Source organism: Symphalangus syndactylus, chromosome 4, assembly GCF_028878055.3.
Source record: "Symphalangus syndactylus isolate Jambi chromosome 4, NHGRI_mSymSyn1-v2.1_pri, whole genome shotgun sequence".
In the NCBI taxonomy this organism is placed as follows: Eukaryota; Metazoa; Chordata; class Mammalia; order Primates; family Hylobatidae; genus Symphalangus; species Symphalangus syndactylus.
Window position 1 is genome coordinate 61,550,589 of NC_072426.2, and position 23,578 is coordinate 61,574,166.

Consider the following 23,578-nt stretch of genomic DNA (forward strand, 5'->3'; position numbering starts at 1 on the left):
GCTTATTTGTTGAACAGTCTATACCTTCCTGGTAAATACAATTTTTACTAGAGAAATGGGTTTGTTGATTTCTCTTTGAATGTCTACATTTGCTACTATAAGATGTAGTTTGCTACTTAATGCAAGAGAAATATTGATTATTAACAAAAATGTATTTATAGCTGAACTGGTGATTCTTAAAATTCTTACAATTCTCAAAAGTAGGTGAAAAAATAATATACTTTGCTTTCCTCTGTAGCCAGCTCCTGTCCTTATTCAAAATTTGAATTGTGAAAAATTATAGGTTACTTGAGTTTATGAAGCTTAGCTTAAAACTTCAAAATAAAACATAACTTTTGCTATTGCTCTTTTATATTTGAACAAAAAACATTTGATTTGGGATGCCAAAGCAAACCCAAAATGCTGCTTGCTCTTCACTATGGTTTAATTTAAAGACAGCTGTGAAATATCTTTATACTAATTAGATTTGTTTATATTAAATAAGAATGAACTGGAAATTGGTGATTTACTCGACAGATATTGGACCTTGAAAATTAAATAATTGTTCTAAAAACATTAGATCAACACTGATTTGAAATCCCTGGTTTGTAATTAGCCATGAGTGAAATGTGTGTTTAGTTCAAGTTGTGTGTTTGGTTTACATTAGCATGACTTGATTATAAAGTAAAGGAAAAATACTAACTAAATGTTTTTGCAGTCCTCTAAGTTTCTCTCATCCTGAAACACTAGTTAGGTTGATTTTTTAAAAATTCTATGTGAGTGTCTGAATTATTGCAAATCTAGTCCTGATAATAAATGGAGATGTATGGGTGCATGCTTGCATGTGTGAAAAATCAGGAAGCAGTCACCTTGCAGGCTAAAGAACTGGTAGAGAAAATTTCCTAAGTGAAAGTTTTAGGGTACCTATGGTAGCCAGCCTCTTTAAAGACAGATATAGTTCATTTCATTGGACGAATTATGATCGATTTGTGGCTTCTTGGAATAGAACTAATTATTTCTTTGGTGCCATTAAAGTCAGTGCATCCATTGAGCATCTGCTCTGTGGCTGGCCCTTTGTGCACAACAGGCATATGCAGCTTGTTTTATGTGTTAGGACAGGCATGGAGTGCAGGGCTAGTTATGTACCACTCCACCCCGACATGGGGCAAAGTAGAGCTCTCCCTGATGGAAAAACTTAGGGGCATACTCGAAGCGAGAAAATCAGCCTCCTTTGCCCATTCTTTTGGAATATATATTTCTAAATAAGAGCTAACATGACCATGATGCCATCGGAAGCTGAATACTTTGTCTCCTATGTCCTTAGGTTCCTTATATCTAGAGTCAATGTCAGGCTATGGGGTATGAAGTAGAAGCTAGATCTTTCAAGACCAGTGTCAGAGAGGTAGAAGCATAGTTGTGAATGGAAGGGAGTAACTGGTGGGGAAGACAATATGGTTAACAAATTCTGAGGTGTAAAAAGATCCCACGTCTTTCAGCACAGCTGTGGGTATGTGTAACCAGCTGACATCTCCCACAGGTTTGTGACTCCTTTTAGGTATTATGAGCCCTACCCAGTGTTATGAATGGATGATGATGACCTTCTTGAGCAACATGGTAACATCATATAAAAACAAAATTAGGACATAAGGTAAAGTGTAATGAACAGCAAGCAGTCCAGTGTAATTTGATGAGTCTAGACATTCTTGTATGAGACCAGACATTGTTGGATGCACTGTGTATGTTGCCTAGGCAAGCTGACTGAATATGAGGGACCAAGGACGAAATAGTCAACATATTGGTAAAGGAACCGCATACATAACTTTAGTGCCAATGGCTCTTCAGAATCATGTTTTGCATTTATAATTTGGGATCAGCACCAGTACGGTAGGTGCTCAGTAAGTGCTTAACTATTGAAGGTTATAAAAATCTAGAATGGGCAGGGCATGGTGGCTCACGTGTGTAATCCCAGCACTTTGGGAGGCCAAGGTGGGCAGATCACTTGAGCTCAGGAGTTCAAGACCAGCCTGGCCAACATGGTGAAACCCTGTCTCTACTAAAAATACAAAAATTAGCTGTCTGTGGTGGTGTGTACCTGTAGTTCTAGCTACTCAGGAGGCTGAGGAAGGAGAATCACTTGAACCCAGGAGGTGAAGGTTGCAGTGAGCCAAGACAGCACCACTGCACTCCAGCCTAGGTGGACAGAGTGAGACTCCGTTTAAAAAAAAAAAAAATTAGCCAGGCGTGGTGGCGTGCACCTGTAGTCCCAGCTATTCAGAAGCCTGAAGTGGGAGGATCACTTGAGCTCAGGAAGTGGAGGCTTTTGGGAGCTGAGATCACACCACTGCACTCCAGCCTGGGCACCAGCCAGAGTGAGACTCTGTCTCAAAAAAAAAAATCTATTATGTCCAGATGTTATGTTTTCTTTTGTATTTTGCCTACTTTAAAATATTCTAAAACAAATCAAACTGGGTTTATTTCTCTTACCTTCTAGTATGTGCTCACATGTATGCCTTATTTTTTCTTTGAGACAGTGTCTCACTCTGTCACCCTGGTTGGAGTGCAGTGGTGTGATCAAACTCCTGGGCTCAAGTGATCTGCACACCTTAGCCTCCCAAAGTGCTGGGATTAAGGCATGAGTCACCATGCCTGGTCAGTGCCTAATTTATATGCTTGAAGCATGAATACCTCATTCTGTTTTCTGTTTTTATTCATTATGGCACATCTATTCTCTTTCGCCTTATTTTTGTTTAATTCTACTTATATACTTTTGAATAGATGACAACATTCCCATGGTTTGATATTCAAGAGGAACAAAAGGGAATACAGCAAAAAGTCTCCCCTGCTCTGTGTCCTCCAGCCTCCCAGGTTTCCTCCCCAGAATCAACCAATGTTATAAGATCCCTATATTTCCTTGCAGAAATATCTTACTAACATATAGGTAAATGCATATAAATATCTCCCCAGCCACCAGCTTTTATTTTTTTTAGTTTATTTTTTTATTTTTTAGATACAGGGTCTTGCTCCGTCCCTCAGGCTGGAGTGCAGTGGCATGATCTTAGCTCACTACAGCCTCAACCTCCTAGCCTCAAGTGATCCTCCCAACTTAGCCTTCCCAGTAGCTAGGATGACAAGTGCATGCCAGGCTAATTTTTTTTTTTTTTTTGTATTTTTTTGTTGAGACGGGGTCTCACTGTGTTGCCCTTGCTGGGGCTCAAGAGATTCTCTTGCCTCAGCATCACAAATGCTGGGATTATAGGTGTGAGCATGCCAGGTCTCACTTTTTTTTTTAAAGATGGGGCTTCATTTTGTTGTCCAGGATGCAGTGCAGTGGCACAAACATAGCTCACTGTAGCCCTTTTTGTAGAGAAGAGGCCTCACTATGTTGCCCAGGCTAGGCTTGAACTTGTGGCCTTAAGCAACAAGCCTCCTGCCTTGGTGTCCCAAAGTGCTGGGATTACAGGCATGAGCCACTGTACCCAGCCTGGTCTCCCCCTTTTACATAGTAGACTGCTGTTTAAAAAATGTTGTATACCTTGCTTTTTTCACTGAACAATATATCTTAGAGCTCATTCCATGTTGTCTATACTTAAAAAAAAGTCATCTGAGATTTATCATCACCCTAAATTACTCCAACATGCTTCTGACCATGACCTCTCCCTCACTTCTACACACACTTTCTGGCTTCATGATCTCTCATTTCCTGACTCATTACTATTCTGACATTCTATCAGTTCCCTTATCTTTTCCTCTCTGTCCAGATGCCATCCTGCTTAAGCACTCTCAATTGCCTTGGCAAATTAGTGGCTTGCTGCAGTTTTTTTTTCAGCTGATAAAACTCTATGGATTTATTCAAACATCCTTTTCCATTTTCTTACACCTGGGCTTCTGGGTGCTCTAGAGGAAATTATTCTAATGTGCAGATGGGTGCCACAACACATTTATGATAACTGATCTCACATGTCCCATATGCCCAGAAGTTATATGTCCCTAAGCTCTTCAACTCACTGTCTTCAGTCTCTCTTCCCACCAGAATGATTTTTCTAACATTGCAAATATGATCACATTAGAATTTTCTTATTGCATCTCATCACCTATAATATTGTTTCTCAACATGTGATCATTGGTCCACCTGTGTCAGAACCACTGACTTCAAGGTCATTTATCCTAAGAAACATGTTTTTGTTTTTTAAAAACTACTTGTATTGAAGTACATAAAATATGCGTAATTTAAGTGTACATATTGATGAATTTTGACAAATGTATGTACACCTTTGTAACCACCATCACAATCAAGAACATTTCCATTACCCACAAAGTTCCCTTGGGCCCCTTTGGGGTGAGTCAGTCTCTCCTCCCCAAGGTAACCATTAATCCATTCTCTCCAGAGACTACTTTTACCTGTGTTAAAACTTCGTATACCTTTATCACAAGACGGTGCCGAATGCGAAGAAGGAAGCTCCTGCCCTACCTAAAGCCAAAGGAAGCTCCCGCCCCTCCTTTTGGCGAAGTCTTTGAAGGCCAAAAGACAGGGTTGAAGGGTGTCCACGGCCACAAAACAAAAAACAAAAAACAAAAACCAGAAGATCCGTACGTCACCCACCTTGCGGCGGCCCAAGACACTGCGACTCTGGAGGCAGCCCTTCCGAGGACTCCTCGGAAGAACGCCCCCAGGAGAAACAAACTGGACCACTCTGCTGTCATCAGGTTTCTGCTGACCACTGAGTCTGCCATGAAGACCACATAAGACGTTCACCAGTTTACTTTCTTCTATTATCAAGATTGCCACCTTTGATTATCTAGGAATCAAGGTTAATGTTAAGAGAGAGACCAAAAGGAGTTCCTTCTGTTATTTTTCTTTCTTTCTTTTTTTCTTTTGAGACGGAGTCTTACTCTGTCCCCCAGGCTGGAGTGCAGTGGCGCAATCTCGGCTCACTGCAAGCTCCACCTCCCGGGTTCACGCCATTCTCCTGCCTCAGCATCCCCATTAGCTGGGACTACAGGCACCCGCCAGCACGCCTGGCTAATTTTTTGTATTTCTTTTTAGTAGAGACGGGGTTTCACTGTGTTAGCCAGGATGGTCTCGATCTCCTGACTTCGTGATCCGCCCATCTCGGCCTCCCAAAGTGCTGGGATTACAGGCGTGAGCCCCGCGCCCGGCCCTCTCTGTTATTTTTCATTGGTTTGGGAGTTTGGAGCTTGTTAGATTCAGTTGTGAATGATAGAAAACCCAAAATAACAATGGCCTCAACAAGTAGAAGTTTATTTCTCCCATGCAAATACGTTGGGAAGTAAACAATGGAGAAATGATGTGGTGTCGCTGCTCCACCATCTCCAGGCTGTCCCTCTCTTCCTCATGACCCAAGATGGAGATCCATATATCATATCCATATTCTCAGCAGCAGGGTAAAGGAAAAGCAAGGGAGGAGGGCATACCCCTACCCTTAAGGACATGAAGTTGCATGTGCCACTTCTGTTTGCATCTCATTGGCTAAAATTGGGTTGCACTGACCTCTCCTAGCTGCAAGGAAAGTGAGAAATGTAGTCTTTATCTTAGGCAGCCACGTGCCCAGCTAAACATGCGGATCTAACTACTATAAAAAAAGGAGAAAATGGCTAGTTGAGCACCACTGGCTGTCTTTTCTGTAGCAGTGTCACATTAAAGACATTCCCATTCAATCTTGTTGGGATATATCTACCTCATTGCATGTCTTGAAGATCTCAGGAGGTGGTGTTCCCATCGTCAGTTCATGGGGTAGGTCCCATCTCTGGTGTGGAGTTTATGAATCCAAGAACAGGCATCTACGGGGACATAGGGGTTCTCTGTGCTCACTAATAACGTGAGATTTTAGGACCCTGTTTACATTTATGTTTCTGATCACGTTGGCTCCACGGAGTGCTTTAATAGCCTATAAGAACAAAATGTCAACTTACTATGTACATTATTAGTCAACACTTAATGACAGCCAAATAACACTGTACAAAGATTTATTGGTGTATCAAAAAAGGTGGATGGGGAGTGGTAGGCATATCACACAATATACCTGGAGCCATACTAAAGGCATCCAAACTTGAAACTTCACAGTGGCAGGTTATATGAAATTTGTGTTGTGTCTTCAGGTGATTTAAAAAAAAATGACATCTATCCCGTCAAGTTTGTGTTATTTTGGATGGAATTGCCTTTATAGTTGTACTTATATTTATAAATTTTGTGGTTGTCATGGTTATATAAGAGATAAAAACAAGGAATTTATAGTAAGATTTATATTTGTCCATCTTTAGATAACTTTATAATAACAATAGCACTGTCTGCACTGATGAGGCCACAGAGAATCTTTTCCCTCTCAGAAGGGTCAACACATTCCTCAAGGAAAGGGCATAAGCCTGAAATTGTCAAGTCTGGGTATACAGTGTGACAGGCCTAGACTGCAGTTGCGATCTGGGTGATCTTAGGCAAGTTTCCTCATTTGTGAAAATGGTAATGACAATAATGTCCTCATTGGGATTTGTGTGATGACAAAATTAAATAATATATTCAAGGTTGGTAGGTGGTACAATGCCTGGCTCGTTGTAGGTTTGCTTCCCCTCTTCAAGAAGCAGTCCCTATATCCTCCAAGTTTTCAAAATGTATAAGCTGCAAATAAACATCTAAAAAAATTGCTCCAGAAAAACACTGAATCCTTTGGTCACCCAATGCAACCTAAAAATATGGAGAAAGACCAAGTAGAGCAACAACTGCAAAAGAAATCATTCCTTTAGAGGATAACTTTGTCAAGAGCACTGCTGAGCACTTTGTCAAGAGCACTGACACAGCCTCGCCATAGCCATAGACTATACACTGTCCAATAAGGAGGAGGAGGAAAAAGTGATGGTCTTCATCTCTGTGAATGCTATCTTGACCCAACTTTTAACTTCGTTCTCCACACTGATTAAATTACCTGGGAGAGTAAAGAAAAATCACTTTGTGTTCTGCAGTTACATATCTTCTTAAATATCAAATTAAAGAGAAATTCCATGCCAGCAAGTTGTGACTGAAATAACTATCTAGATATTCTTTCTTGGCCAAATGCTTGGAACCAGGAGATTACTACTGACTTCTTAGGAGGCTGTATCCATATGTTTCTAATTATTACTTTAAAAATTCTATGTGGTTTATTTCACCTCTATTTTATTAGGGAGAAAAAAGCACTTTGAATTTTTGGGATGAGAGGGAAGGGAAAAGCTTTTATTTATTTATTTATTTATTTTTGAGATGGAGTCTCACTCTGCCACCCAGCTGGAGTGCAGTGGCATGATCTCGGCTCACTGCAACCTGGCCACCTTCCGGGTTCAAGCGATCCTACTGCCTCAGCCTCCCAAGTAGCTGGGATTACAGGCAAGAGCCACTACGTCCAGCTAATTTTTGTATTTTCAGTAGAGATGGGGTTTCACCATGTTGGCCAGGCAGGTCTCGAACTCCTGACCTCAAGTGATCCACCCACCTCAGCCTCCCAAAGTGCTGGGATTACAGGTGTGAGCCACTGCATCTGGCCGGAAAAGGCTTTTATTTCAATGAGGCACTACTCCTTCTTCAGAGACAGTCCCTCTGTGTTGCTCAGGTCATAGTGCAGTTGCACCATCTGGTTCAGTGCATCCAGGAACTCTTGGATTCAATTAGTCTTCCTGCTTCTGCCTCCCAAAGTGCTAAAACTGTAGGCATGAGACACTATGCCCAGCCAGAAACACTTAACATTCTTGATGCCAATTTTATAAGACACTGAGAGCCAAAGGAAGACTCAGAGAAGAAACCAAAATACCATGTGACTTTTTGGGTGGCCAGAAATTTATCTTAAGAAACAACACGCTGAAACCTAATACAACTTCCTTAAACCTCTGATCATTTGTTTTCTGAGAATATTGTTGGTCTCAAATCCAACGTAACTCAAATTATTTGAAGTATAAGACTAGGCCGGGTGTGATGGCTCACGCCTGTAATCCCAACACTTTGGGAGGCTGAGGTGGACAGATCTTTTGAGCTCACGAGTTTGAGACCAGCTTGGACAGCATGGCAAGACACCATCTCTGCAAAAAATACAAAAATTAGCTGGGCATGGTGGCACACTCCTGTAGTCCCAGCTACTCAAGAGTAAGGTGAGAGGATCACTTGAGCCAGGGAAGTCGAGGCTGCAGTGAGTGAGCCGTGATCATGCCACTGCACTCCAGACTGCATGACAGAAGCGAGACCCTGTCTCAATAAATAAATAAATAAATAAAATAAAGAACTCACCAAATTCACGCAAATAATAAAATTATAATTTTCTACACCTTTTAGCGGCATATTAGAATCTCCCCAGTTGGGAAATTTGAAAATGAAACAAAATAAGGTGAAAGCTGTCTTCTACTTAGGGTATTAATAGGGTTTGGGTTTCGGTTAATACTGACATAGAGTTTTATTTTTTATTTCTAGTCTATTTTGTTTTTTCAAAATTTCTTAGTAGACTTTTACCATATAGCCTTAGAAAGGTATCTTGATTTTTCTGTACATTATTGTATTGTGAGATTAATCTTTTTCTTCCTTCAAGAGAAAATGAAGCCTCAAATCCTCAAAAATAAAAACCCTGGAGAAAAAGAGAATTTGCTGAGAAGAATGCCATTATCCTCTTGCAAATCCTTTCCTTTCTCTTGTTCTCAGTCCTGCTGTCTCATGCACCCGACAATAATACAACATAGTTTCAGTGTGGTGACTGGTGCTATAAAAATGCAGTTAAATAGAAACCCACAGTAGTGTCCTTCAGGGTAAAGATGGCTTCTGTCACAGAGAAAGACAAAAGCCTAACAACATAGGAAAGCAAAACTCAGAATCAAGTATTTTCTGAATCATTATTTTTAAAACAGTAGCCATAGATGCTATATTTCCAAGCACAAAATGAAAAAGGAAAGTTTTTAATTACGGCTGAGGGCAGGTCAAGAAGAAACACATTTAAGAAAGATTAGACACAAAGAATTTCCTGCTGGCAAGTGTTATTAAATAAAGGAACGTATTACTTTGAGACTTTTTGTTTTTTAATCTGGCTGGGCACAGAGGATCACGCCTGTAATCCCAGCACTTTGGGAAGCTGAAGCAGACAGATCACTTGAGCCCAAGAGTTCGAGTCCAGCCTGAACAACATGGTGAAACCCCATCTCTACCAAAAATACGAAAATTAGCCGGGCGTGGTGGTGCTGTCTGTAGTTACAGCTACTCTGGAGGCTGAGGTGGGAGAATCTCTTGAACCTGGAAGGAGGAATTTGCATTGAGTGGGATGGTGCCACTGCACTCCAGCCTGGGCGACAGAGCAAGACCCTGTCTCAAAAAAAAAAAAAAACAAACAAAACAAAAACAAGTCTTTCTTTAGAAATCCACCAGAACCTTATGATGAGGTCTTATCTCTCTGAAAAGTTATGTGATCCAACATTGAGGAGTTTCCTTTCTCTGTCCAGCCCCAGGAATTTTGATTTAACAAGAATACTGAAATTGCAATGTATGTTCCTCTCCTCTACAACAGTGTTTCCATTGATAGTTCAAGAATAAGTTTTAAACGTTTGTCTTAAAATTACAGTATCCCATGTCAATGCAAATGACTCAACTCCTGGGGCCTTAATTTTAACTGTGGAAGGAAATTTCAGTTCAGAGATGTCTGAAGTGGGGTAAGTTATATCATAGAACTCATCCAATGTTTGACAGAGACTACAAAAGAAAAGGCATTCTCCAGAAGGCCGGCATTTAAAAAATAACAACTTCTGATTATGAATGTTCCAGTATTTACCTAGAAAACACAGAGATAAAAACTTAACTTACCACTACTCAGTGGAAAAAAAGATAACCACTATGAATATATTTTTCACTCTAGGATGTATAAGCTTATATGTCTGTCCAATCATTTAGACACAAATATCTATAAATTGGGGTCATACTAAACATTATGAGATTTAAAAATTAAATATCCATCAGAAATATAATTTTAATGTCTGCATGACATTTTGTTATTGTAGCAATTATAGTAAATATATTTACTACCAAAATTTTGTAGTAAACTATTGTATAATGTATTATTAGTCTCTACTGTTGATAAATGTGGGCAACTTAAATTCGTTCCAATTAACAAGTAAAGTTGTAAAATGGTAAGTCCTTAAGTTACCTTAGATCCTTGGGAAAGCACAGTAATTTGTTGACGAAGTTAAGGACAAGTAAAGTTAAGTGGGAAAGAGGTGAAAATGGCGAGCGGAAATAGAAGTTTGGGTGTCTGGACCCATGAGCTAAGGCCTAAGGCAAATGATGCTGAACGCCTCTGTGTCCCCGCCCAACATTTTACACACGGGACATCTAGCTAAAAATGAACATCAAATACCAATTCGGATGATAATTAAAATGTACCGGGGGAACGACAAGTAGTCTGGAGAATGAATCTGAACGTGGCTCTGGGTGCGTAAAGAAAACATCTGTACAGACATGATATAATACACAAAGTCTGTACCCACTCAGTGCATCTGAGTCCTTTTGAGCCTAGAGACCAAGTCCTTTTCCCCAGCCTACTGGGTCTTGGCGTCACTTCTAGCTGATTTGCTAAATCCTCAAAACAAAACAAAACAAAACCCATGGGGCTTAAATCCGGTTGTTCTCAAACTTGGCAGAATCCTAGGGGAGGTGTTTTGTGTTTATTTCGTCTTTTGAAACTGCAGGTGAGGACGCGGCTGAGCACTGTGCGTTTGTAACCTGAGCCGGAGGAAGCTTTCCAGAGGGCGTCCCCGGACCGACCTCGAGGAGACCCCAAATCCACTGTCCCCCGGTGGCCGGCTGTCCTGGGAGCTTCCCCGCGGCCCCGAAGCCCAGCGGTGCTCTCCGGATATCCCCTCTACCTCCGTGCCCCACCAGGGGGCGCCCCGACTTCGCAGCGCGCCCGCGGTGAATCGGCTGCCCTCGGGCAGGCCCGGCCCTCCAGGACCCGAGCGCGTCCTGAAAACGCTCAGGTGCTGCAGGAAGAGAGCGCAACCCCGAGAGGCTCAGCAGGCTGCAGGGGGCGCCTCCTGCACACCCGTCAGTGCTCCGGCTCCCTCGGACACCGCCCTCGCAAAAGATCTTGTTTTGTGTTTTGTTTTAAAAGTCTTCTCCGCCCCCGTACTGCTTGAAGGCGTAAATGAGGGAGGGGGAAGGGGTGGGAGGGGGAAACGGAGAAAAGAGGCGCTGGCGGACTGAATACCTTCTTTAAATTACTGCTGACACCTCGGTTCCAGGCCCCTAAAATCTCAATCAACAATCTATTAGAACTCAACAGGAGTAAAACTAAATCCTCGTTTAAGTGTATTTATCCGATCTCCTTTCTCTCTTTCAAATGCTAAATCCATTTCAGCATATGCCCCCTTCTTTCTCTCGCCTTTCTCTCAAGACTGGCAGCCCGTACCACTCTTGTAAATATGAAAGATGCTAATCATATGACATATCACGTCTCCGTCGGAGCCGGAATAAAGCCTTCAGATTTGGGATCATTGCCTCCAGACAACAGCTTCATCAGCCGGAAAGTTGGTTTTTTTCTCCTTTCCTTCAACCCTCAATCCCTTCTTTGTCTGGAGGAAAATGCAGCCGACTCGAGCCACCCAGGCCATATGGTTCACTCTGTATTTTCTTAGTTGAATTCTGAATTGTTTCTGTGACTTGCGAAAGTTTTTTTGGAAGTGCGTGTAAAGATATAGAAGAGCTACTTGTGCAGGGAGCGCTGCCCGGGCGCGCCGCGGCCGCCCCCTCCCGGCCTGGAGACCCGGCCCTGGCTCCTCCGCCGAGAGCCGTACTAGCAACTGCGTTATCGCAGAGTCGTTTCTACCAGGCAGGCCACAGCTGTCTGGTTCGCGCCTGGTGCTAACGCTGCGCGTCCGCTAGGCGCCTGGCACTCGGTAGGCGCTTGAGAAATACTTCTGGGGGAAAGAAAGAATGGATAAATCAGCAATAAGGGTCGACCCCCAATGTTTTAGGTTCTAAAGTATATCGTTAGATCCCTGAAAATAAACCATGCCCCCGTCTCCCAACACTATTGCATTACACTGTTTTATTGTTACATACATGTATCCTTTTCTGATATATAAAACAATTTTTTTTTGAGACACGGTCTCACTCTGTTGCCCAGGCTGGAGTGCAGTGGTGCGATCTCTTCTCTTTGTAACCTCCCGTTTCCGGGCTCAAGTGATTCTCCCACCTCAGCCTCCCTAGTAGCTGGGATTACAGGCACGTACCACCACGCCTGGCTAATTTTTTTTTTTTTTTTTTTTGAGACGGAGATTTGCCCTGTTGCCTAGGCTGGTCTTGAACTCCTGAGCTCAAGCGATCTCGGCCTCCCAACGCGCTGGGATTACAGGCATGAGCCACCGCGTGCCCGACCTCTAAAACGATTTTTATTTTTTATTTATTTATTTTTGAGATGGAGTCTCGCTCTGTAGCCCAGGCTAGAGTGCAGTGGCACGATCTGGGCTCACTGCAACCTCCGCCTCCCAGGTTCAAGGAATTCTCCTGCCTCAGCCTCCCGAGTAGCTGGGACTACAGGCGCCTGCCACCACGCCCGGCTAATTTTTTATTTTTAGTAGAGATGGGGGTTTCACCATCCTGGCCAGGCTGGTCTCGAACTCCTGACCTTGTGATCCACCCGTCTCGGATTTTTAATACCTTTTGAATGTAAGCTCTACCGGGGTAGGAATGTGCGTCTTGTGCGTCGGTGTTTCCTGGGCCTAGTACAGTGTTTGACACACATTGGGTGTTCATTAAGTGTAGTTTGAATATAGGAAGGAGAAATGATTCAATGAATCAATTAAAGTAATAAACTGATAGCCTTTTCCCAAAAGGTACAGATTAAGGAACCGTCTCTGCTAAAGATTCGAACTTATTTACCTCAACATCACCCTTTTAATTTGTATCAGCAACAATAAACGATACATTTATTTCCAGAAGAGAATTAAGTTTTGTTTTGTTTTGGATATTTTTTTCCTTAGTGGGGAAAGGAGAGGGAAAATCAGCTTTCAAGATCTTTATCCATTTCTCAAAGTTTTGTGTTTTCCAGGTTCGGGACGGTCTCTGCGAGGGAGCAGGCTGCCAAATTTCCTTTCTCTCTGTCTAACTCCTTACACAAATCCCAAAGGGCCCTTTCACCAAATCATTAAATTCTACAGAGGTGGTCAAGCTCGCACTGCTTTTCATGAAACGGAGAAAGAAAAGGGTCCTTGAAGTTTAGAAGATGCCCAAGGAAAACTCCTTGAATGACATCAAAAGAATGAGTTTCCATAGCTGTTGAAGCACGAGGGCAGTGTATCCGCACAAAGGGGGATCGCGGCACTGGGACGGGCCCACCGCTCTGTCCCAGGACAATTGGGTCACTGAAATAGGGAATTAATTACCATTGGAGAGTGGGCAGCCCATTCACCACTGGCTGAGTTTTATTAAACGCCAATATAAATAACAAAACAACTCTTGTGGCTGCACTATTCCTACACGCCAAAGGAAGGATTATGCTGGGGATTAACATCTTAAAGTCTATGAGACTTTCTGACTCAAGGCTCGGAGCTGGTAATCGTGTTTGTCTCCTGGTTCAGCGATTAGTGCTCTCTTTCTTGCACTTTCCCCTGGATAGCCAATGTCCCTTTTTGCAGGCACAGAAGGGTGGGGAAGAGGTTCTCTCCCTAGTGGGCCCCCAGCTCTCCATTCACGCGCTGGCTGTTCTTTTACCCTTACCTGAAGAAAACAATCAGAAAGCTGGCATGGATTGGCAAAATCTCCTACGGTAATTTCTTTCCTTCGTGGGAAAGAAGAGGGAGGGACACTTGGGTAGCGGGTTGCCTCAGGGGTAAGAAGTCCGCGGAGCTTTGCTTTCTCCAGAGCAGGTGGGGACAGGGTATAGCGTCTGCAAAGAAGGAAGTGAGCCTCCTAGCACCTGCGGGGCCGATTCCGCGCTAGCAAGCTGACCTTGTGTGTCAAGCCGAATCCCGGAATGTTTGGCTTGGAGGCACCAGAGCACGTCGTGCGGGCTTGGGGCCAGGGTCTCTAGAGTGGGGCTTGGGGCCTGGGGGATGATCTTCCTTGCCTTCTGTCTGCTCTGGTGGATGCTGATTCCTCGGAGGCGATGAAAATACTGAAGGGGAGGGGCTGGCGCAGTGAAGCGCAGCTCAGTGACCTGGCCCGGACCTCTCCAGGGCTAGGTTCAAGCCGAATCCTCCCCGGACAGGATTCAAGGGGAAAACGTGGGGGAGACCGAGAATACCATGTGGGATGCAGTAACTGGGGATGGGGCGAATTTACATTGTTTTCCCCTTGGCTTCCTTGGCTCCCGGATAGAGGAACGACAGAAACTCCGAATTCACACTCATTCCCAACGCTCACCACTATCAATCACGAATCCTAACGTTGCAAGGGGTGCTCTGCGGAGAAAGCTAATTGTCCCCATCCCAGGCTCTCCTGCTCTGGAAGCTGCGTTTCTAGCCTGCAGAGAAGAATTAGAGACCATTGATGTAAAAGATGTTTCGGATTTACCAACTTTTTCCCGCCATCTTTCTATCTGTCTGAGAACTCTCTCGGAGGATTAGGATTTGGGTTACAAAGCCCCCTTGTCAGGTACTTCATCTTGTTATTTTAGCAGAGCGTAGACACGCCATCTCCTTTGGCCGACGGTGGTTTACTGTGAATTGGGGGACAGGCTCGCTGGATAGCCAAACCTTGGCTTTTGTCCTTTCAGGGAAGGGCGCCCTCTTTCGCGCCGCCGACAGTCACCTGAAACAGCAAGGGACTAGCGCGGCGACCATTTGTCCTCTTTCGCCACTTGTGAGGTCGAAGTGTGGAGGGGATGTGGCCTACGGCTCCACAGCAACACCTCCCCTAAACTTTAGGGCTTCTGGGTGTCTCAAAGTTCAAGCTTCTTAGAAGTAACAAAGACTTTCTAAAGATCCCCACCTTCTCACCCCTCCCCTTACTCCACTTTTCTCCCACTACACGCACTCAGCTCCCTTTCTTTCTGAGGCTTGGGGATGAGTTTAAATCATTGCGCTCCCGTTTCTTGATAACTGCCTGCTTTGAGCTTTTGTTCTCTTAAAGTAGGATTCCGCACTGAAAGAAGGGCTGAAGATGAACAGTTTGACCCCTTAGGACAGTTCATGCAATGGACAGGAGCGGCCCTCGGTCACCATCCTGGCTGATGCTATTCACTCACTCCCCTCCCCCTTCACATAACATTTCAGCCTCGTTTCATCTGGACAATCTTTTAGACCACACAAGTGCCTCTTGAATTGATTTAAGTTAAAAGAGTGCTAGAAGAGTACAGCTACGGATATTTGGCATCAGTTATGCCTTCGCAAAGCTGAGTACAAATCGAAATTGCTTTATTTTTCCTGCAAAACTAAGCAAAATGCTGAACAAATACAATTCTGCTATCTAGGCAACTGTGAGTATGAACGGTTGGTCTTTGGATTGCATGAGGTTGTCCTTGGGTGTTTCTTTTCTTTTTAAAAATGATATTTTTCACAATGAGAAATATTTTCAGAAATGCTCTGTGATCAAGAGTGAGTCAGCTCTTGAAGGCTACAGTACAAACACACAACCAAAATTTTTAAGAGTTCCAGGGTATATAGAGAGCATCTTTTTTTATAGATGTACTTTTAAAAATTGTTTTATACTTTTTTAAATATTTTAAGTTCTGGGATATACGTGTGCAGAATGTGCAGGTTTGTTTCAACATGTGCTGTGGTGGTTTGCTGCACCTATCAACCCATAATCTAGATTTTAAGTCCCTGCATGCATTAGGTATTGGTCCTAATGCTCTGCCTCCCCTTGTCCCCCTGCACCCCCGCCCCCCGCAGGCCCCAGTATGTGATGTTCCCCTCCCTGTGTCCACGTGTTCTCATTTACAGATGTACTTTTTATAGTAATTGGACATACATCACTGCATATGCCCAAAGAAGCCCTCATTTAAAAAAATAAAATTCTATAAACCCGATGATGGCTTTACGTTTAATGATTAGAAATTGATTTATAGCAATGTTTGAATACGTACATAATCCTAAGTTTCTTGACATTGTTGGAATAGTTTTTCCTTTTGCAGGAAACTTCCAGAATAGGAAGTGTGCAGTTTACCTTAATACAATTTTACCATTACTAAGCTTGTGTGTAGGATATACTTAAATATGCATTATTAACTTATCACTCACAGACAGTATAGGTTTGGATTTTGTCAAAGGAAAACATGTGCCCTTTCAGTGAGTCATAAAAACATAAAATCCTGGGAGAATAAAAAAACTGGAGAGTCAGATGTCCAAATACTGTTAACAATCAACTAAAGAAATCCATTGTGTGTTTCACTGGCACTAAGCATCAGACCCAGCTTGATCTCATTGTTATTTGGGGTTATATGAGGCTCACCAAGTTTCCCTTTAAGTCTCTACTTAACTGGATTCCAATTCTGTTCTTCCCCCAAATATATTTTATCATTAAATCAACCCAGCAATTCCTAGCTAAACCAAAAGTTTCAAGCAACCTGTCCAAAGACAGGTGTCTTCACTGACACTAAAATAAATTTTCCTTTGTTTTCATTACATTAATCTATTTTGGCTTGTATTTCTTTGCAGGCAACTCCTGTGAAGCGATATAGATATCCAAAGACTGAAAAACCAAGGTTCCTCCTATCATTCAGGTATTTGTTTTTAGAAGTCTTGATCATTTCCTCAGAACCTAGCTTTCTTGTCCTTACATTTTATTCAAATTTACAAACAAATTCTGTGTCTGCTCCCACATGTTCCTTCAGTCCCTACTGGACTGGACAAGTCCACACCCTTGGCAGGTTTTCTTTTAGGGGGACTATGAGAAGAGTATTTTCTTGTTTGGTATCAGTGATAATTGCCTATAAATTAATGCTCATGTGTACAGCAACAAAGGTAAGCACTTCTAGCATAATTTTTGCTTGGTCAAACTTTTTATGAAGTTCTGATTCTGCAGGTTCATGATAGACAGAAACCCAAAGATGTGTGAGAGGCAGGTGCTGTGTGCTGGAAACATTGAAAGTGTCTCTCTTTTCTTCTTTCATTTTCATTTCTGCACTTCTAACACATGAAATTAAGCTGTTCTAAAATAATCGAGGAGGAAACTGGCAAATGATGCTTTTATATTTTGGGAATTTGCTTTAAAAAGGGGAATATGAAAACACAAACATCAAAGAACAAAGTGGAAATCATGGTAGTTTTCAAATAATTCCAAGACAGAAGGAAGTCTGAAGGCTGAAGAACTGCAATGGGTAATGCTCCTTTTCACAAGTTTCTAATTTTCATTTTCTTTACTTTGTGATTTCCAATCCTCCTTGTTACCTCCCTGAAGACAACATTAAAACAAATTAAAGCCATGCCAAATTACTAACAGCTAATTTAACCACCCTGTCTTTGGAATACAGCTTGTTTCTACGTCCTACAAACCGAGGGAGACAGAAACCAGAAGATAGCATTCTCTTTCTCTTCTACTCTTCCACTCCTAACACTTCAACTGTGCCTTGCCTAAAGTTAATTTGCAAAGGGGATCTCAAGGGACGCCACTCCGGTCTACTGAAGTCCGGATCCATCCCCATGTCGACAAGAGGGTGAGCATGAACGTGCGGAAAGTGGGGAGGGCTAACCAGCAATTCAGAACAAGTTTCCCCCGAGGTCCAGTAGTCCTTCAGCTCTTTTTTCTCATTGAAAAGCAGGAGAATTGGGAAGATGGGCCCCTTGTCCCTACAACGCCCCCCAGCGCGGAGCAGAGGTCACGGAAATGTCAGCGCAGCGCATTTGCTTGCAGGAGCAGCAGCTCTGCCGCTCCTCCCGCTGGGTTCGCTGCCACCCACGCGGGAAGCCTGCTTGCTGTCCCTCCAGGCTATAAACTGTGTTAACCCCAGCAAAACCTGCATCAGTGCCTGGAGCCTCAGTTTCCCGTATGTAAAATGAGGGGGATCGTTTCAGCTCTAACATGTGAGTGGTTTTATTCTCACATTCTCTAAAAGCTCATCAACTGCTCCCCTATCCGACCTCCCCTCCCAGGAGACGCCTGTTTGAATCCCCAGTGTCCTCTCCGTTCACTCTCCCACTCCAGTTTCGACGGATCCCAAACACACTTGCCCACGACGTGTCCACAGCTCGCCATCCACGCCGTTCTCCTCCCCTTACCAAATGAATCCGTTTTAAAATCGTTTACTATTTGATGCAACCCCTAACAGGCTTTGCCAAGAGACGCCCGGCAGCACCACAGGGCTAACTGCTTTTTCCGGGATTCTGACCCCCATTAACTAATTCCTAGTTCCCATCACCCGGGAGTTACGAGGGCCGGCAGCGCCGGGTGCGGTGCCTGCGCGCGCGTCGGGCGGGGGGAGCCTCGGCAGCAGCGAGGACTAAGACGGGGGCGGTAGCACGGGTCCCCCCATCCGCCCCCAGCGCTCGGGCCCCTAATGAGCTGCTGAAAGGGAGCGGGCTCCGGTGCGCGTGGCTCGCAGGCCTCCCGGAGTCCGGGACGCCCTGATTGGCCAGCTGCGCCTCGCGACCTCCATTCATTAATAAATTAGCGGCACGCTCCAGCCGAGCGCGAGCCACCAATCACAATGGACAGCGGCGGCGACAACAGCCGCAGCTTGAGCCTCTGCGGCCGCTGCGGCTTCGCCAGCTCCGGCCGCAGCCCGGAGCTCCAACAGGAGCTTTAGAACCATTTTATGCTGATTAGATAAAGGGGGAAAAGAGAGGCGGGGGTGGTGGGAGGAGGAGGATGGATGGCAGGGCCAAGGGAGGGGGAAAGGCGGTGAAGAAAGAGAAAGAAATGAATGATGATAATGCAATGAAAAGAATAAGCCAGAGGAGGGAAAAGCGGGGGAGAAGGGGGGCAGGACTGACAGGAGGAGGAGGCGGTGGCGGGGGAGGGGTGGCCTGGGGCAGATCTGATTGTTTTCTTGGTGGTATATAAGGGGTTTTAAGGAGAGTCGTGTGCCAGACACGCAGCCACTGAACCACAAGCAGCTTCGCTTTAACTGGAGTGCCTGGGAGTCGCGTGCCAGGAGCCGCACGGCCAGGGACTGACTGACAGACAGACACGCACCACCACCACAACACACGAGACCCGGGCGGGCCGCCGCCGCCGCCGCCGGGGCTCTTGGCAAACTCGCCGGTCGCAGAGGTCCCCCGCGAAGCTGCGCCACAGTAGCGCCGGGCTTGCAGCTTTCACGCCGGGCGAAGGACGCGGCGCTGCGCTCGCGGCTGCGCAGAGATTCCCGGCACACGCCAAAGTCACAGCAACGCTGAGGCACAGTTAGAGCCAACTAAGTAAGTATTCGAGCCACGGCTTCCAACTTTGCAGGTGGTTTCCCCGTACTCAGTCCAACCACACCCTCACGCCCTCTGCTCCCCGTAGAATCTTTGTCGCGGAGGCCGCAGTCCCTTCTTTGGGCGGGAACGCAGGACGGCCCGCGGATGGCAGAACCCGGCTGACTGGCGGCAGGGTCACAGCGAGCGCTAGCGGCGCTCCTGATCTTGGCTGGCACTGCCTGGGTTTCTTCCTTCGCCTTCCTGCTCCGCGCCATTCCGAGCTGGTCTTCTCAGGTGCCCGCCGGAGCACGCCCCTGTGACACGAAGATCGCGCCTCTGTTTATTTCCTTACACCTCACTGCCTTTTTCTCCTTCCCCTTTCACTTCGGTAGGATGTTCGTCAAATCCGAGACCTTGGAGTTGAAGGAGGAAGAGGACGTGTTGGTGCTGCTTGGATCGGCCTCCCCCGCCTTGGCGGCCCTGACCCCGCTGTCATCCAGCGCGGACGAAGAAGAGGAGGAGGAGCCGGGCGCGTCAGGCGGGGAGCGTCGGCAGCGCGGGGCTGAGGCCGGGCAGGGGGCGCGGGGCGGCGTGGCTGCGGGTGCGGAGGGCTGCCGACCCGCACGGCTGCTGGGTCTGGTGCACGATTGCAAACGGCGCCCCTCCCGGGCGCGGGCCGTCTCCCGAGGCGCCAAGACCGCCGAGACGGTGCAGCGCATCAAGAAGACCCGTAGACTGAAGGCCAACAACCGCGAGCGAAATCGCATGCACAACCTCAACGCGGCACTGGACGCGCTGCGCGAGGTGCTCCCCACGTTCCCCGAGGACGCCAAGCTCACCAAGATCGAGACCCTGCGCTTCGCCCACAACTACATCTGGGCCCTCACCGAGACTCTGCGCCTGGCGGATCACTGCGGGGGCGGCGGCGGGGGCCTGCCGGGGGCGCTCTTCTCCGAGGCAATGTTGCTGAGCCCGGGAGGCGCCAGCGCCGCCCTGAGCAGCAGCGGAGACAGCCCCTCGCCCGCCTCCACGTGGAGTTGTACCAACAGCCCCGCGCCGTCCTCCTCCGCGTCCTCCAACTCCACCTCCCCCTACAGCTGCACTTTATCGCCCGCCAGCCCGGCCGGGTCAGACATGGACTATTGGCAGCCCCCACCTCCCGACAAGCACCGCTATGCACCTCACCTCCCTATAGCCAGGGATTGTATCTAGAGCTGCCATTTCGCTACCCACGCCAGGCCTTAGTGGGTTCCCTTTCCTGTCCCCAGTCGAGCCCTCCTCCCTTCCCCTGCCCCTCCTTTCCACGCCCTGGAAACCATCTCACTTCACAGGGCAGGTGTAGCCTTTCTGATTCCTCGGTTGTTTGTTGCCTTTCTTGGCTTTGGGTATCCTTCATTCAGACGGGCTCTGATTTATTGAAGGTGTGATGGAGCTTATTGTCAAAGCCAAGGGTGGCGTTTTGGGGGCGCTTCTTGAGACGAAAAAGACGCTGGGAAGAGATGATGGTGGCATATCTAAAGAGTTTGCAGAGCGGACTAACGCTCCTCCCCTTTCTCTTTAACGCCGGAGGACTTGGTGCAGTTCGTGTGAATCTCACAGGGGGAATGCAACTGGTTCCTACGATCTCTTCACCTTTGCTTCTACATAGAGATGTTAATGTCGAGTAGAAAGAAATGTATCTTAGCATCTGAATGATTTTGCTGGTAATAATATTATCCACAGATTTGCAATGGCTGGCATCTGCTTTATTCCCATTGCTGTCTGCAGGCTGTGGGAATTTCACTTGTCAAACCAAACTTTCCCTCTCTGATGTGCACTTTGTTCTGTTTCCCAGATTCGTCACAATGCCTATTGTCCTGTCCTTCTCTTTCCTTTTTCTTTCCCATTTTGCCATCTGTCTCTTATGACTTATAAGGGGAAAAAACTTGTTTTGTTAGAGGGGCAGGTTAGAAGTCATTGTATAATTTGTAGGCTTTGTAATGATTGAATGCAAGCGTGGAAATTTAGGCTGAACTCTCTATCAAAAGGAAAAATGTGGAGGAAAAGGGAAAAATCAGGAGGGAGGATTGCTTCATGCATTATTTATCTCGACCTTTTAGGGGAGAAGGAACTCCCCCATTCTTTCAAGAGATTAAAAATAAATCAACAGTCTGAAAACCTAAGCAGACACGGAGCATTATTTGGATCAGCCACACACGTGTTCCCTTCTATTTATTATAAAGAAATTTTTCATGGGAAAATATGTATTTTTTGTATATTCTACAGAGTTTATTCTAGTATGTATTTACGTCTTGAAGAACAAGAACGTTGTTCTTGTGATTAAACTATAAATAAACTATCTAATTTTCATAAGTTTTTGTGTTGTATTCTACCTTTTTCTTGCTTATGTGATTTTTAGATGCCGAATGAGTTGTGTTGTTTTGAAATTCTTCCCATGTCAAATTGAATATAGTACTTGTATTTTTTGGCAATGCTTTGTGTAGAATTTCACTAAGAAATCACAAAAAGCTGAATTATATTTGAGACACTAATATTGAAAATAAGAGTGTAACTCTCTATTTTTAAGATAAACACACAATTTATTTCTAAGAAATAAATCTCTGAGCAAACAAGATAAACAAAAAAGGGGAGAAGAATTTAAATGATAATTAAGTCATGATAAGCTCCAAAGTTCAGAAAACCTTGATTTGAAAAAAAGTGAAGTTGAAATTTCTTGGTGGAGTGTGTAGAAATTTGTTTTTTGTACAACTTGTTTGGCTTCAATTCTCATCTGTAAACTGAAGGGATTGGATGTGACCTCCAAAGGTGCTCCCTTTCCAGCTCTAACATTTGTGATGTAACAGTATGTATAAATTCACTATTAGAAGCAGATTTCCTATTAGGCATTTTAACAAGCTAGTTGCTTTTAAAAGCAGACTCCCAGAATAAAGCAGATATTTAGAGTGAACTGGAATTGAAAATATATAAATAGCTCCGCTTTCCAATATTTGTTAATTACACAGTCAAAACTTCTTCAAAGAGAAAGCAAAAATGGTTTAACTTGCACCTCAATCTCCAAAGCAGAAATGAATGACCTTTGATTGGCTTTGGGTCAAAAATGACCAAATGAAGGTTGACCACATTCTATGCTTAATCCCCTTGGGGAGGAGTGTCTACGACAACACAAGCTAAAAAAGAACACATTAAATCTTGGTCGTTCACAGCACCCACCTCCCCACAGCACCCACCTCCCCCTGCATCTGGTTTGGGCTAAATACTCCACTCTTCTGCACAATGCAATAATAATTTCTCCTGAGATGTCTATCTGAAACTACTCCTCTGTAATAACTCCATTTTAATCAAAGGTAGAACTAACTCAGGGTTTTTGTTTCATTTTTACAGGCAAGCATGAGAGACCTTTTCGTAAATCCATTTTAATTTAAAGATTGTGTTACTCTTAGCTGCTCTTTGATTATCTGACATGGGGAGAAAGTGATATTTCTCTTATATTCACATTTATGTTTCTAATGTTTAAAAAGCCAAGCCAGCAAGCAAAGGAATTGTAATATGATAGTTTGAAAACATCAGTTTTGGTGCTGAACAATGCTTCTTCTGGTGATACATTTGATGATACATGGTGCTTCTTTTGGAAACTTGCCAAAGAAATAGTTCATGACAAAAATCTCAGATGCGGCTACTCCTCCGACTATGGGAAACCTTCTCAACTGGTGAAGCCATCCCATAAAAGATGACCCTAATGGCTAAGTTGGAGAGGCAGGGATGGATAGATGATTCAATAATCCTAGCTCTCAGCAAGGCTAATACAGCTAATACAGACTTCACTCTTGACCTAGCTGACTCTACACACTTCTTCCAGGTCCAGAGTCTTGTTCAAGTTCTCAAAGCTGGAGCTTGTAGGTCCCCATTACACACAAGCAGACACATCCTAAGTGCCAGGGCTTTCATCTACCATTTGCAATTCACACTCAGGCTTTCCCTTCCCCATCTAGAACACAACTTATTTTACACTAAATTGGTGCAATTATTTTTTATGGCGTCTAATCATCTTAAGCGGGTAAGGATGATGTTCTGACTGCCTCAGCGCCGAGATTCTCTCCCCTAATCCGTTGCAACCTTCACAGCCTGTGGCCTGAGGCCCAGTCGTTCTCTTCCCTTCCTAGTAGGAATGAGCACAATTAGAGAGGGTCAAAGCTGCTGCTTCTGCAGTAGGCAACAAAGTCGTATTTCCGTTTTATCCATTTCCCTCCTGACATTGTGACCGCGCTGTGATGAGCTGCATCTGTGTGCACCAAGTAGGTTTGCAGGCCTCGGAGCC

General features: G+C 44.8%; 1 protein-coding gene across 2 annotated transcripts; it reads left to right on the forward strand.

The window, feature by feature from the left end:
• Positions 1-18,904: 18,904 nt before the first annotated feature.
• NEUROG2 (neurogenin 2) lies at positions 18,905-21,615 on the forward strand. 2 transcript variants are annotated; one of them, XM_055273972.2, is made up of 2 exons: positions 18,905-19,281; positions 19,656-21,615. In XM_055273972.2, the coding sequence occupies exon 2, from the start codon at positions 19,657-19,659 to the stop codon at positions 20,473-20,475; it is 819 nt and encodes a 272-aa protein (XP_055129947.1). In that variant the 5' UTR covers positions 18,905-19,281; position 19,656; the 3' UTR covers positions 20,476-21,615. The 2 variants fall into 2 exon arrangements, with proteins under 2 accessions (XP_055129947.1, XP_055129948.1); XM_055273973.2 differs by lacking the exon at positions 18,905-19,281 and adding an exon at positions 19,497-19,557 and having other exon boundaries at positions 19,656-21,593.
• Positions 21,616-23,578: the final 1,963 nt, after the last annotated feature.

Coding starts and splice junctions, on each gene's coding strand:
- NEUROG2 (XM_055273972.2), top strand. CDS start 19,657: ATGTTCGTCAAATCCGAGACCTTGGAGTTGAAGGAGGAAGAGGACGTG.